Raw genomic sequence first — 15,800 nt, 5'->3', positions numbered from 1 at the left:
TTATTGTGCTGATCTGTGTATTTGTGCTGTATATTTGTATATGTATTTCTATATATATATTGTAACAATTGTTTGTTGGCTAATGTTTTGAATACCACTATGCACTGCCCTCACAACGGTATGGACAATTGTAATTATCACCTAGGCACTTGCGTAAAGAACGATGGCTTTGGCACATCTCTTGATGCTCTGATGAAGGCATAACTGCCGAAAACGTGAAATGAGGTGACGTCTCAAAAAAGAGGAATGCCATCGTTTCCCAATGTTCTCGAACTTGGCTCATTTGAAGTCATTGTCATATATAGCAGAGCACTCAGCGAATAAGGTGAGATAGCACACATGTTACCCACTCCATTACAATTCTGTCGCATTATCTGTTTTTGTTTAGTTAAACATGACAAAGTTAGACTTTTATCACTTAGATAAAATATGTCATTAAATCTTAGTACTGTAATTTAAGATTGTCATTAAGGCTCGATACATTCTATGACAACAGAATAAATCAAATACAGTTATTGAGGATGCACATTGTCTCTCACCGGTTGGAGGGAATCCAGGAGGCGGGTGAGCTGATAGAACCTCTGAGAGCAGTTGGACTTCCTTCCATAGTTAATGACGCGATCAAGTTCATTGATGTAGGTCAGCCGCAATTCATCAAAGTACTTCTGACTCTTAAGACCATCGACTGGAACTGCGAAGGAGACAAGCAACGGTATTGTTGTTTTGTCCACAATATTGCATTTCTGTTGCTCAACTATTGATAATACACTGTTTGGTTTTATAAATCAAAGCTATCTCTGATTGTACTGGATCATTTCGACAGTATTATGAAAATGGCTTTGACTAGGACATTGCTTGGAAATCAATTTAATGAAAAAAGGAAATACACAATGTGAGGCTCTCTACATTATTTTAAGTGGGCTGGGCAGCAACACTCACTGATGCTGAAGAGGAGCAGGGCCTTCATGCAGAGGAACTCTTCATGAGTGACTTGCAGCAGGACAAACTGCTGGGAGAGGTGTCTCATCCGTATGCAGTGCTCGAACATGCTGGAGATGTGCATCCGATGGCTGGGGACGAGAGAGAATCATATCAAATCAAATTGTATTTGTCACATGTGCCGAATACAACAGGTATATGTAGACCTTGCCGTGAAACGCTTACTTACAAGCCCTTAACCACAATGCAGTTCAATAAATAGAGTTATGAAAAGATTTACTAAATAAACTAAAGTAAAAAAAAAAATAATAATCTAAAAGTAACACAAGAAAATGACATAACAATAACGAGGCTATATACAGAGGGTACCGGTATGTGCGGGTATACAGGTTAGTCGAGGTCATTTGTAAAGTGACTTTGCAAAGATAATAAACGGGGGGGCGGAATCAATGTAAATAGTCCGGTGACCATTTGATTAATTGTTCAGCAGTCTTATGGCTTGGGGATAGAAGCTGTTAAGGAGCCTTTAAGTCCTAGACTTGGCGCTCTGGTACTGCTTACCATGCGGTAGCAGAGAGAACAGTCTATGACTTGGGTGACTGGAGTCTTTGACAATTTGTTGGGCTTTCCTTTGACACCGCCTAGTATATAGGTCCTGGATGTCAGGAAGCTTGGCCCAAGTGATGTACTGGACCATACGCACTACCCTCCGTAGCGCCTTACGGTCAGATACCGAGCAGTTGCCATACCAGGCGTCGTTGCAACCGGTCAGGATGCTCTCGATGGTGCAGCTGTAGAACCTTTTGAGGATCTGGGGACCCATGCCAAATCTCCTGAGTCTCCTGAGGGGGGAAAGGTGTTTTCGTTCCCTGTTCACAACTGTCTTGGTGTGTTTGGACCATGATAGTTTGTTGGTGATGTGGACACTAAGGAACTTGAAACTCTCGACCCGCTCCACTTCAGCCTCTTTGATGTTGATGTGTGTGTGTGGCCCTCCTTTTCTGAGAGTCCACGATCAGATCCTTTGTCTTGCTCACATTGAGGGAGAGGTTGTAGTCCTGGCACCACACTCCCAGGTCTCTGACCTCCTCCCTATAGGCTGTCTCATCGTTGTCGGTGATCAGGCCTAACACTGTTGTGTCGTCAGCAAACTTAATGATGGTGTTGGAGTCATGCTTGTCCACGCAGTCGTGGGTGAACAGGGTGTACAGGAGGAGACTAAGCATGCACCCCTGAGGGGCACCAGTGTTGAGGATCAGCGTGGAAAAGGTGTTGTTGCCTACCCTTACCATCTGGGGGCGGCTCGTCAGGAAGTCCAGGATCCAGTTGCAGTGGGAGGTGTTTAGTCCCAGGGTCCTTAGCTTAGTGATGAGCTTTGTGGGCACTATGGTGTTGAACGCCGAGCTGTAGTCAATGAACAGCATTCTCACATAGGTGTTCCTTTTGTCCTGTTGGGAAAGGGCATGATGGTGTTGATGTGAGCCTTGACCAGCCTTTCAAAGCACTTCATGGCTACCAACGTGAGTGCTACGGGGCGGTAATCATTTAAGCAAGTTACCTTCGCTTTCTTGGGCACAGGGACTATGTTGGTCTGTTTGAAACATGTAGGTATTATAGATTCGGTCAGGCAAATGTCAGTGAAGACACTTGCCAGTTGGTCCGCGCCTGCTTTGAGTACACATCCTGGTAATCCGTCTGGCACCGCTGCTTTGTGAATGTTGACCTGTTTAAAGGTCTTTCTCACATCGGCTACGGAGAGCATGATCACACAGTCGTCCGGAACAGCTGGTGCTCTCATGCATGCTTCAGTGTTACTTGCCTCGAAGCGAGCTTAAAAGGCATTTAGCTAGTCTGGTAGGCTTGCGTCACTGGGCAGCTCGCAGCTGGGTTTCCCTTTGTAGTCTGTAATTGTTTTTTAAGCCCTGCCACATCCGATGAGCATCAGAGCAGGTGTCGTAGGATTTAATATTAGTCCTGTGTTGACGCTTTGCCTGTTTGATGGTTTGTCTGAGGGCATAGCTGGATGCCTTATTAGCATCCGGATTAGTGCCCCGCTCCTTGAAATGGCAGCCATAGCCTTTAGCTCGGTGCGGATTTAGCCTGTAATCCATGCCTTCTGGTTGGGATATGTACTTACGGTCACTATGGTGACGACATCGTCAATGCACTTATTGATGAAGCTGGTAACTGAGGTGGTATACTCCTCAATGCCAATGGATGAATCCCGGAACATATTCCAGTCTGTGCTAGCAAAACAGTTCTGTAGTGTAGCATCCGTGTCATCTAACCACTTCGGTATTGAGCGAGTCACTGGTACTTCCTGCTTTAGTTTTTGCTTGTAAGCAGGAATCAGGAGAATAGACTTATGGTCATATTTGCCAAATGGAGGGCGGGGGAGAGCTTTGTATGCATCTCTGTGTGTGGAGTAAAGGTGGTCTAGAGTTTCTTTTCTTCTTCTGGTTGCACATGTGACATGCTGGCAGAAATGATGTAAAACAGATTTATGTTTGCCTGCATTAAAGTCCCCGGCCACTAGGAGCGCTGTTTCTGGATGAGCATTTTCTGGTTTGCTTATGGTCTTAATACAGCTCATTGATTGCTGTCTTAGTGCCAGCATCGGTTTGTGGAGGTAAATAGACAGCTACGAATAACATAGATAAGAACTATCTTGGTAGATAGTGTGGTCTACAGCTTATCATGAGGTATTCTACCTCAGGCGAGCAATACCTCAAGACTTCTTTAATATTAGACACCACGCACCAGCAGTTATTGACAAATAGACACACACCCCCGCACCTCGTCTTACCAGACGTAGCTGCTCTATCCTGACGATGCGAGGAGAAGCCAGCCAGCTCTATATTATCCGTGTCATCGTTCAGCCGCGTCTCGTGAAACATACGATATTACAGTTTTTAATATCCCGTTGGTAGGATAGCCTTAATCATAGATAATCCAGTTTCTTTTCCAATGATTGCACGTTGGCAAATAATACGTAGGGTAGTGGTGGTTTAACTACTCGTCTGCAAATTCTTACAAGGCACGACAAAGCAGTATATCCTTTGCGTTCGGACTCATTAAAGAAAAAATCTTTGTCCAGTTCGAGGTGAGTAATCACTGTTCTGATGTCCAGAAGCTCTTTTCGGTCATAAGAGACGGTAGCAGCAACATTATGTACAAAATGAGTTATAAACAATGCGAAAAATAAAAATAAAAATAGCACAGTTAGTTAGGAGCCCGTAAAATGACAGCCATCCCATCCGGTGCCATTATTGGAAGAGAGGAGGGAGTGGGGCAGTGAGGGTCAGGGTGAGATACAGTATAAAGAGAATGAGCCAATGAAAAATCAGAGCGGGGTTGGGGAGTTTATCGGGAATATATTAAGAGAGGGATAATCTGTGAGCGTGTTGTTGTGAGAGATAAAGATAGAGGGGGCAAATAGGTGAGAGGGTAAGAGAGTGAGACCCTTATGTGAAACTGTTGCAATGATTACAATTGTAATCCTCCCTCTTTATGACCATAGTTATATGCTCATATGTGACCTTTGACCTACTGCCCAGCGGGCAAAGCTGGATGAAATCTGTTTGTAATGATGTCATTTCAACTAGTTTTGCCTGCTGGGTTGAGTGTGGTCTGATAATACAGAATCACAGTGATTGGTACTGAATGCTGCCCAGGATTATTTTCAAACAAACTGAAAATGTGACCTGATTACATGATTTTCTATGATGACATTGTACATCTAATGTATAAATAATTTACAGACATAGTTCACAGTAATAGATGTTAATATACTTACTTAGCTACATGGATCACTAACCAGGTTTCTATCCAACCTTTTTATGTGAGTAAAGTACATATTGGATAAAAAATGTCATGACAGGCCTATTGGAAACAGAGAATTTTTCGGTTAACTTTCCAAATGTCAACAAAACTCAATACGCTAGACAAGGTGGGATCTTTTTGTGTCGGTAAAATTAATTATACGATAAATGTCGGTGGAAATGCTTTTATGCGCAAATATTGATATATTACATTATATCGAAGTAAACTTGGGAGTCATGACCATCAACGCTTGGCTGCCATTTGACAAATAAAAATAATCTCACTCTTTTGTCCATAATAATCTCATGTAATATATTGATTAGAGTGCACGTGCCAATAACATAATGGGCACACGCTATATAATACAAACATTTTTGTGAGAAAACCATGAATTGAGTTGAAAATGTGTTGGTATTTTTTATTTGGTACATGGGATTTAACCGCAAAATGTATTTTTATGTGCACTATGTCATCATGCACAGACTTTTATCTGCAACAAGTCAATCTGATGGAAACACATCTCTGGTGGGAAAATGCGCATATTGTTTTTATGCGGATTTTAGAATATTTGAATGAAAATCTGTCACCAATAGGATGGAAACCTAGCTAATGATAATAAGGGTGCTTTAGTTGTAACATTTACAGTATATTACCAATAATAAAATATTTAATTTACCTCATGGCAGGGTAATAATATCTCCACAATTTTCTGCACTGTTGTATCTGTACATATTTCTCAGTAATGGCTATTGTGGCAAAATCCCGGGAACTTTCAATAAATGCCCTGGTTTTCCAGAAATCCTGGTTGTTGGGTTCCAGATTTCCTGCTTATCCCCTCCTAATTCTGGGAACCCTACAACCTTGATTTTGGGAAAACTAGAGAATTTATTGAAAGTTCCCAGAATTATGCAACCCTAGTAATGACACTTTAAATACCATTGAACTACCTTAGTCACTTACGATACTTGCGTACCCCGTAATATTCAGATTTGAACTAAATATCACTACTTCTCTTAAAACCTGCACCATAGGTGATGTAATGCTGAAAAAATCGAATCTTCCTCAGGGCTTATCATGTGACTAAAGAACACCAAATAAGGAAATTAAATATAAATGTTACTGAAAGCCAGGCTTGTAAGCCCGTGTGCACATGGAATTCTAGACATATCGGTGAGAGAGAGACAGAGAGAGCGAGAGGCAAGTAGAGAGAGAGAAAGAGCGAGAGAAAATGAGAGCGACAGGGACAAGGAGCAAGACAGACATAGAGGGAACAAAATTGGCATCTGCCGTACTTATGACAGACAGAAGCCACTGTAGGAAATCTCCACCAACATAATGGGACAACACTGAGTTGTGGCCCTGGGGGTAATAAGATAATTTCACAGAAATAATTGAATTCAGTATCACATAGCTGCACATACTCATTGAAAACAAGGTCTGGGGCGAAGTAGAGCATTCTGGCATTGACATTTTTGTAGGACCTCCATCCCAAGCCGAACACCATCACCCCCATCCATGAATGCTGGATTACTGTCATCTGGTCATCCACATGCAGATTCCGAAAACCTGAGAAGAAAATGAAAAACCACATGGAAATGGATTATTATCAAGACATGTCTCTGATGAATTCTTAATGCCGTCACTGCCTGCAAATTGCTGCAATGCCATTGCAAAGTTGTTATAAATCAAATTATGATATCTTCTAAGGATCACATGGAAATATGTTTTGTATGATTCTTCTATTCCAGTACTGTACCTGGCATGCCTTTGGCCCACTTGACCACTTTGACCAGTTGGCGCTCCCCAAGTTCGTTGAGGCTGGTGAGCAGCAGTGCAGCTGAGTCCGGTTGGCAATGGTCATGTCCCGCATTAACCACCTCTGGCTCGATGGACTCCAAGATGTTGAGGAACACCAGCTGGGAATGGAAGGTCAGGCCGGACTGGGGAGAGACACACTGGATGGCATCAGTGGGGCCTTGGGTGGGCAGATCCTCCTCCGGGCTCTTCAGCTGTCCAATCTTCTTCAGTTTACGTGCTACATATGGTCAAGAAATGGAACATGGATGAGTAATGGTAGAAGAATAGTGTAATATCTGGTGTAGCTGTTAACAATTGCCAAATGCATGATACAACTGTACATAAATGACAGTTCAGATTGTGAGGGAAATTAGCAAAGTACAGTTGAAGTCGGAAGTTTACATACACCTTAGCCAAATACATTTAAACTCAGTTTTTCACAATTCCTGACATTTAATCACAGTAAAAAATCTCTGTCTTAGGTCATTTAGGATCACCACTTTATTTTAAGAAGTGAAATGTCAGATTAATAGTTGAGAGAATTATTTATTTCAGCTTTTATTTATTTCATCACATTCCCAGTGGGTCAGAAGTTGACATACACTCAATTAATATTTGGTAGCATTGCCTTTAAATTGTTTAACTTGGGTCAAACGTTTCGGGTAGCCTTCCACAAGCGTCCCACAATAAGTTGTGTGGATATTGTCCCATTCCTCCTGACAGAGCTGGTGTAACTGAGTCAGGTTTGTAGGCCTCCTTGCTCGCACACTCTTTTTCAGTTCTGCCCACATATTTTCTATGGGATTGAGGTCAAGGCTTTGTGATGGCCACTCCAATACCTTGACTTTGTTTTGTGTCCTTAAGCAATTTTGCCACAACTTTGGAAGTATGCTTGGGGTCATTGTCCATTTGGAAGACCCATTTGCGACCAAGCTTTAACTTCCTGACTGATGTCTTGAGATGTTGCTTCAATATATCCACATAATTTTCCTTCCTCGTGACGCCATATATTTTGTGAAGTGCACCAGTCCCTCCAGCAGCAAAGCACCCCCACAACATGATGCTGCCACCCCCGTGCTTCACGGTTGGGATGGTGTTCTTCGGCTTGCAAGCCTCCCCCTTTTTCCTCCAAACATAACGATGGTCATTATGGCCAAACAGTTCTGTTTTTATTTCATCAGACCAGAGAACATTTCTCCAAAAAGTACCATCTTTGTCCCCATGTGCAGTTGCAAACCGTAGTCTGGCTTTTTATGGCGGTTTTGGAGTGCAGTGCCTTCTTCATTGCTGAGCGGCCTTTCAGGTTATGTCGAAATAGGACTCGTTTTACTGTGGATATAGATACTTTTGTACCTGTTTCCTCCAGCATCTTCACAAGGCCCTTTGGTGTTGTTCTGGGATTGATTTGCACTTTTCATACCAAAGTACGTTCATCTCTAGGAGACAGAATGCGTCTCCTTCCTGAGTGGTATGACGGCTGCGTGGTCCCATGGTGTTTATACTTGCATACTATTGTTTGTACAGATGAACGTGGTACCTTCAGGTGTTTGGAAATTGCTCCCAAGGATGAACCAGACTTGTGGAGGTCTGCAATTTTTTCTCTGAGGTCTTGGCTGATTTCTTTTGACTTTCCCAGAGGCACTGAGTTTGAAGGTAGGCCTTGAAATACATCAACAGATACACCTCCAATTGACTCAAATTATGTCAATTAGCCTATCAGAAGCTTCTAAAGCCATGACATAATTTTCCAAGCTGTTTAAAGGCACAGTCAACTTAGTGTATGTAAACGTCTGACCCACTGGAATTGTGATATAGTGAATTATAAGTGAAATAATCTCTGTAAACAATTGTTGGAAAAATAACTTGTGTCATGCACAAAGTAGATGTCATAACCAACTTGCCTAAACTTTAGTTTGTTAACAAGAAATTTGTGGAGTGGTTGAAAAACGGGTTTTAAGACTCCAACCTAAGTGTATGTAAACTTCTGACTTCAACTGTATATTCTCATATACAGCTGAATACATGCGGCTCAGAAACACACAAGAACACGTATATAAAAGCATGCTCCCCCCATCCACACATACTACCAAATACACTCACAATTTAAATTATGTAATTTTAATAAAAATTACATTTGTAATTCACCAAAATAATGGCAATACTGTTCCAAGGTGCCAAGATTAGTCACTGTGTTGTCAGTAAAAAACATGAGACAGAGAGACACCTGCTAACATGCCAAAACACAAACTTCCACTTTGGAAGGGTCAAAAAGACCAAAAGTTCAGCATGTTTTCAACAGCCTGTTTCCAGAGCAAAAATGGCGGACATTTAAAAAACTAATTTGAGTAGGAGCCTGACTAAAACGTTATCTCCTTATCAAGATGCAATATAACCAGTCTGCTTCAACACAAAACAGTTTCACAATGCAAAACATTTCCTTGCGCTTTATATGGGGGACAAATTAAGACTCATAATATTGCATGTTGAGTTCATTGGTTTCCTGCTTTCTCAGATTAAAGTTCAGTTCAGTTCGGTAAAAGTTGGTGAAAAACAAGGTCATGTTACTTCAGCTTGAGCACAACACTGTTAGTGTGCTCTTTCTCCAACGGAAAACAGCTAGAGCTTCCTCAACACAACCACAAGAAATGGGCTCTATTCTGTAATGCTGGAGCAGTAAGGTGAGCTGGCATGATGAACTAGATGTCAGCCATCTTTAATCAAATCAGCTTAACATGAAGCTACAGTAGCAACATTTTGAAATTGATCAACAGAAGCAGGTTCCTTGAAACTATGTTGGAAAAATATGCATCAAGTTGTTATAGATGTAGCTAGTGCCCTGGGTAGATACGATGTGGAGGCTAAGGACAAGGGCAAAGTTTGCAACTACTATTTTTGAAGATTAACCATGATACTGAGTTTTAAGTTTTATCTTTACTAATATTACCAAGTATCTTATTTTTACAATCTGACCCAAGTAGTACATCTGGCCATAATAAGTGCACACCAAGGCATTCGCAAAATACCAAAAAGCACTTTTTCTTATTTTTATTTTTATACAGTTTCTTTTTAAAGCAGTTTCACCAATGAAGAATCCTTAATTGGTGAAACTGCCACATCTGTTTGAGATATTACAACAAAAAAGAAATTACTGCAAAAAACGAACACAGTTTCTTTCCCATGGACATCATTGCATGTGGAATAGAACTACAGAAGAGTATTAGGGACAAGTGAAGAGAAAAATAAATAAACGGTGATGGTACTTGGATAATGTTTTTGGCAAAAAAGTAAATACATATTAGGAACTCCGTCATTCCTCCTCCTCAGACCTCACTTAGTCAAGTATCAACCTTCGACTAGTTAGGCGTCACCCCTCCTCTTCAACCCTCGTCACCCCTGCATTGGTCAGTTTACACCCCTACTCTAGTTAGGCCTCACTTCTCCTTCTCATCCCTCACCCTTGCACTAATTTATTCAAAATCATTTGATTTTCAATTTCCAAATACAGTGCATTCGGAAAGTATTCAGACCCCTTGAAGTTTTCCACATTTTATTACGTGACAGCTTTATTTTAAAATTGATTAAATAGTTGTATTTCCTCATCAATCTACACAAAATACCCCATAATGACAGAGCAAAAACAGGTTTTTAGACATATTTGCAAATGTAAAAAACTGAAATATCATATTTACATAAGTACTCAGTACTTTGTTAAAGCACCTTTCGCAGTGATTACAGCCTCAAGTCTTCTTGGGTATGACTCTGCAAGCTTGGCACAACTGTATTTGGGGAGTTTTCCCATTCTTCTCTGCAGATCCTCTCAAGCTCTGTCAGGTTGGATGGGGAGCATCGCTGCACAGCTATTTTTGAGTCTCTGCAGAGATGATTGATTGGGTTCAAGTCTGGGCTCTGGCTGGGCCACTCAATGACATTCAGAGATTGTCCCGAAGCCACTCCTGTGTTATCTTGTCTGTGTGTTTAGGGTCTTTGTCCTGTTGGAAGGTGAACCTTCACACCAGATTGAGGTCCTGGGTGCTCTGGAGCACGTTTTCATCAAGGATCTCTCTTGACTTTGTTCCGTTCATCTTTCCCTCGATCCTGACTAGTCTCCCAGTCTCTGCCACTGAAAAACATCCCCACAGCATGATGCTGCCAACACCATGCTTCACCGTAGAGATGGTGCCAGGTTTACTCCAGACGTGATGCTTGGCATTCAGGCTAAAGAGTTCAATCTTGGTTTCATGAGACAAGAGAATCTTATTTCTCATAGCCTGAGTCCTTTGCCCAAAGCACCTAAAGTCCAAGCGGACTGTCATGTACCTTTTACTGACTGGCCACTCTACCATAAAGGCCTGATTGGTGTAGTGCTGCAGAGATGGTTGTCCTTCTGGAAGGTTCTTACATCTCCACAGAGGAACTCTGGAGCTTTGGCAGAGTGAGCATCAGGTTCTTGATCCCCTCCCTGACCAAGGCCCTTCTCCCCCGATTGTTCAATTTCAGTGGCCGGGTGGCCAGCTCTAGGAAGAGTCTTGATGATTCCAAACTTCTTCCATTTAAGAATGATGGAGGCCACTGTGTTCTTGGGGACCTTCAATGCTGCAGATATGCTTTGGTGCCCTTCCCCACACCTGTGCCTCAACACAATCCTGTCTCAGAGCTCTACGGACAATTCCTTCAAGCTCACGGCTTGGTCTTTGCTCTGACATGCACTGTCAACTGTGGGACCTGATAGACAGGTCTGTGCCTTTCCATATCATGTCCAATCAATTGAATTTACCACAGGTGGACTCCAATCCAGTTGTAAAAACATCTGAAGGATGGTCAATGGAATCAGGATGCACCTGAGCTCAATTTCGAGTCTCATAGCAAAGGGTCTGAATACTTACAGGCTGACTACACCACTCGCATCGCGTGTGCGAGCGTTGCAGAATACATTTAGAAATCTATATTATTCAATTATTGCACCCACACTGCTCACTCGCACCAACGAGTGTTTGCGTTGCCAAGGGCCAAAATAGAAGTCAGTTCTATTTCTGACGCTGAGCTGCAAGTACTGCCTCTCCCATCTCCTCATTGGTTTATAGAATCAGGTACCCAAGTGCCATCTCCTCATTGGTTATACCCACGTGGGTGACTGAAGACGAACGAGGTCAGTGGCGGTAATGCACCTAATTTCTGAAAGTTGCCAATTGCAATATAAAGTCAAGAGAAGAAAAGGCCTGGAAGGATGAGAGATGACTAGAAACGATTCAGTTGACCGTTTTATGTGTGGATTAATTGGTGGAGTAGAGTACCTTGTGCATTTCAGGTAAAATAACAACACAATGTTTATATCCCAATACAAATTAGCTAGCAACAGCAAGCTAGCTAAATAGGACAAATTAGCTAGCAAGTGCAAGCTAGCTAGCAAAATTGCCATAAATGTTTAATACTTTTTGACATGTCCCCAAATTAATATAATTGGTTTAGAGTTTGTTTTGATATTTTAACCTGCGTGACGTGATCGCGTTTGGTGTGGGGGGGACAAAATACATTTATGCACGATGACGCACCCACGCATCCGGTTTGGCTTCAGTGTTATGTAAATAAGGTATTTCTGTATTTTATTTTTAATACATTTGCAAGAATATCTAAAAACCTGTTTTATATTTATCATTATGGGGTAATGTGTGTAGATTGATGAGGGAATAAAAATAAAAATAAATGTAGAATAAGGGTGAACAATCAAGGGGTCTGAATAATTTCCAAATGCACTGTACATGCTCAGTGCCAAAAACAACAACATGAGGAGGTACAAATGATCTAAACTCAGCAAAAAAAGAAATGACCTCTCACTGTCAACTGCGTTTATTTTCAGCAAACTTAACATATGTACATATTTGTATGAACATAACAAGATTCAACAACTGCGACATAAACTGAACAAGTTCCACAGACATGTGACTAACAGAAATGGAATAATGTGTCCCTGAACAAAGGGGGGATCAATATCAAAAGTAACAGTCAGTATCTGGTGTGGCCACCAGCTGCATTAAGTACTGCAGTACATCTCCTCCTCATGGACTGCCCCAAATTGCCAGTTCTTGCTTTGAGATGTTACCCCACTCTTCCACCAAGGCACCTGCAAGTTCCCGGACATTTCTGGGGGGGATGGACCTAGCCCTCACCCTCCAATCCAACAGGTCCCAGACGCGATCAATGGGATTGAGATCCGGGCTCTTCGCTGGCCATGGCAGAACACTGACATTCCTGTCTTGCAGGAAATCACACACAGAACGAGCAGTATGACTGGTGGCATTGTCATGCTGGAGGGTCATGTCAGGATGAGCCTGCAGGAAGGGTACCACATGAGGGAGGAGGGTGTCTTCCCTGTAACGCACAGCGTTGAGATTGCCTGCAATGACAACAAGCTCAGTCCGATTATGCTGTGACAAACCGCCCCAGACCATAACGGACCTTCCAACACCAAATCGATCCCGCTCCAGAGTACAGGCCTCGGTGTAACGCTCATTCCTTCGACGATAAACGCGACTCCGACCATCACCCTGGTGATACAAAACCGCAACTCAGCAGTGAAGAGCACTTTTGCAGTCGTGTCTGGTCCATCGACGGTGGGTTTGTGCCTATAGGCGACTTTGATGCCGGTGATGTCTGATGAGGACCTGCCTTACAACAAGCCTACAAGCCCTCAGTCCAGCCTCTCCCAGCCTATTGCAGACAGTCTGAGCACTGATGGAAGGATTGTGCGTTCCTGGTGTAACTCGGGCAGTTGTTGTTGCCATCCTGTACCTATCCCGCAGGTGTGATGTTCGGATGTACCGATCCTGCGCAGGTGTTGTTACGTGGTCAGCTACTGCGAGGATGATCAGCTGTCTGTCCTGTCTCCCTGTAGCGCTGTCTTAGGCGTCTCACAGTACGGACATTGCAATTTATTGCTCTGGCCACATCTGCAGTCTTCATGTCTCCTTGCAGCATGCCTAAGGCACGTTCACTCAGATGAGCAGGGAACCTGGGCATCTTCTTTTGGTGTTTTTCAGAGTCAGTAGAAAGGCCTCTTTAGTGTCCTAAGTTTTCATAACTGTGATCTTAATTGCCTACTGTCTGTAAGCTGTTAGTATCTTAACGACCGGTGCATGTTCATTTATTGTTTATGGTTCATTGAACAAGCATGGGAAACAGTGTTTAAACCCTTTACAGTGAAGATCTGTGAAGTTATTTGGATTTTTACGAATTATCTTTGAAAGACAGGGTCCTGAAAAAGGGACATTTCTTTTTTTGCTGAGTTTATATATAAACCCTGGATTGCTGATGCATTGGCCAATGAGAGGCTTTGAAGCCATCGGTCGGCCATATTGGCACTCCCCAAAAGAAGGAGTCCTCTTTACAACTGAATGGAATTCTACAGTATTTCAATTAACATTTTAAAGGACAAAATTACATGTATTCAAGTATTTTTGTTGTTGTAGTAGGAACAGTAACACTAGTACTTTCCAAAAACTTTACTTTATGGGGGAAAAATTATATATGTTTTCAATTTTTATTTTTATGTTTACCTCACATAATATAATTTCAAAGTATGCATTAAAGTGTCTGTAATATAATAAATGTGGTTAAACAAATGTAGACATTAATAAATGCATTTCTATAGCTTCCAAAATATTTTCTACAATGGTGCCAAAATGGAGTGACGGTGGTTTCAAAATATTGCCCCCTGGGAGTCATCTAGTGTATATATGAATCAATTTGAGGTAGAGAGGCGTCATGCACCCATCCTTTTAGAGTGGGCACAAAGTATGTGAGGATTGAGGGGGATGGTCCGGGAGTGCGGCTGTGTCTCATGTACATAGGTTGGAGAATTTAGCATTTTGTAAACCCCTGAAACAGCTTTTCCCCCAATCTTGAGCCCAGTGGCAAACCGTGACTATAGGACCTAGGCCATCAGAGGGACCAAAAATCTTCCAATACGTTGTATCAAAATCAAAAATCTAAAAAATAACAGAAAACATAGTATCTCTTAATGCGACCGACTTTATATATTTTGTTGTCAGACCGTTCTAGTTGTAGTGAAGGAGGAGCAATGATTTTTGATGACATTATGAATGAATCAAATAGGCCTGGCCGCGCTTTGGGCTCCTGCACACACAGAGACAGAACCAGCATGGACACAACATGACACACAGCATGCACTGCTTACACAATGTATGGTAACCAACACCACTATCACACTATCACCAATAGCTTCAACAACATTGTCACATCCAAGGTGACAGGCTCATGGTGCTGAAAGAACAGCAAACGTAATACCTGTGCACTCCATGGCGCTGAAGGCCTAGCTAATGGCTGGCTGAGCTAGCTCGATTTTTCTACCCAGAGACCACCTAAGACAATTCTGATTGGATACTTTTTTCTATTCAGTATTAGCCCTTCTCTTTCCAACACAAACTGAAGAGATTAAATCAGAAAAGTATTACAATTATTGTAAAGATGAAATAAATAAAAATATATACACTGCTAGAGCCATAATCATTATGCTTAATTCTATTCTACACATTCCAGAGGGTGTCATTCTGACTGTTGTAAATCAACAAGCTAACATGCCTAGGATATGACATTCAAATTACAGCACAGTACATGGGATCATAACACACACTATCAATGTACATACTGTATAGATATATATATAGATACTCTATACATACTGTATAGTGCCATCATAATTAATACACAAATATCATGATATTATCATAAAGTGACAGATGACATTTAAACCAACTATTTTTCTGCATATCTAAGCATACCTATTGAGCTGTCTGTGTCATCCTGACTGGTGTTTCTTTTTGAAAGAAACAAAATATACTTCTCTCCATCTCTGTTAAAATCTGTGTAAAAGATTGAAAGTAATGAAGGTGAGTCTTATTCAGTACATTTAGTAATTGATTGTTTTTCTAAAGTCTAGCAATATTGCCTAGCAATAGTCTAGCAATATTGCAAGCAAGCATGCCAACTAAGAAAGTTAGTGGCAGCAAGTAACCTAGCGGTTAAAGGAAAATTCTACCCAAATACTATCTTTTGGTATTTGTTTCATTAGTCCATTGTTGACATAGTCACAAAATGTTCTGCTTGTCAAGTTTTCAAGATATGTAACTTTCAAAATACAGAAATCATTCCTGTATGATGACACTACAAAACGCACAATACGGGGATGATTTCTGTATTTTGTACCAAAAGATGGGTGGACTTTTCCT

The 15,800-nt window shown here is 41.7% G+C and overlaps 2 protein-coding genes across 3 annotated transcripts in view; one reads left to right on the top strand and one right to left on the bottom strand.

Moving 5' to 3' along the window:
* LOC129868612 (oligophrenin-1-like) overlaps positions 1 to 6,593 on the top strand; it is a 60,490-nt gene extending 53,897 nt beyond the window's left edge. Inside the window, exon 23 of the mRNA XM_055942738.1 lies at positions 6,510 to 6,593. The gene's annotated coding sequence lies outside the window, so the exon portion shown is untranslated. The remainder of the gene's footprint in view (positions 1 to 6,509) is intronic.
* Positions 1 to 15,800, bottom strand: part of LOC129868611 (androgen receptor-like) — a 63,603-nt gene that overhangs the window by 4,932 nt on the left and 42,871 nt on the right. For both annotated transcript variants that reach the window (XM_055942732.1, XM_055942733.1), the window contains exons 4-7: positions 6,518 to 6,796; positions 6,183 to 6,327; positions 940 to 1,070; positions 540 to 691 (exon numbers count right to left, since the gene is read on the bottom strand). In XM_055942732.1, coding sequence (XP_055798707.1) covers positions 540 to 691; positions 940 to 1,070; positions 6,183 to 6,327; positions 6,518 to 6,796 — 707 coding nt within the window. The remainder of the gene's footprint in view (positions 1 to 539; positions 692 to 939; positions 1,071 to 6,182; positions 6,328 to 6,517; positions 6,797 to 15,800) is intronic.

This window comes from Salvelinus fontinalis, chromosome 13, assembly GCF_029448725.1.
Source record: "Salvelinus fontinalis isolate EN_2023a chromosome 13, ASM2944872v1, whole genome shotgun sequence".
Lineage (NCBI taxonomy): Eukaryota > Metazoa > Chordata > Actinopteri > Salmoniformes > Salmonidae > Salvelinus > Salvelinus fontinalis.
This window is presented reverse-complemented; position numbering and strand designations above follow the sequence as displayed.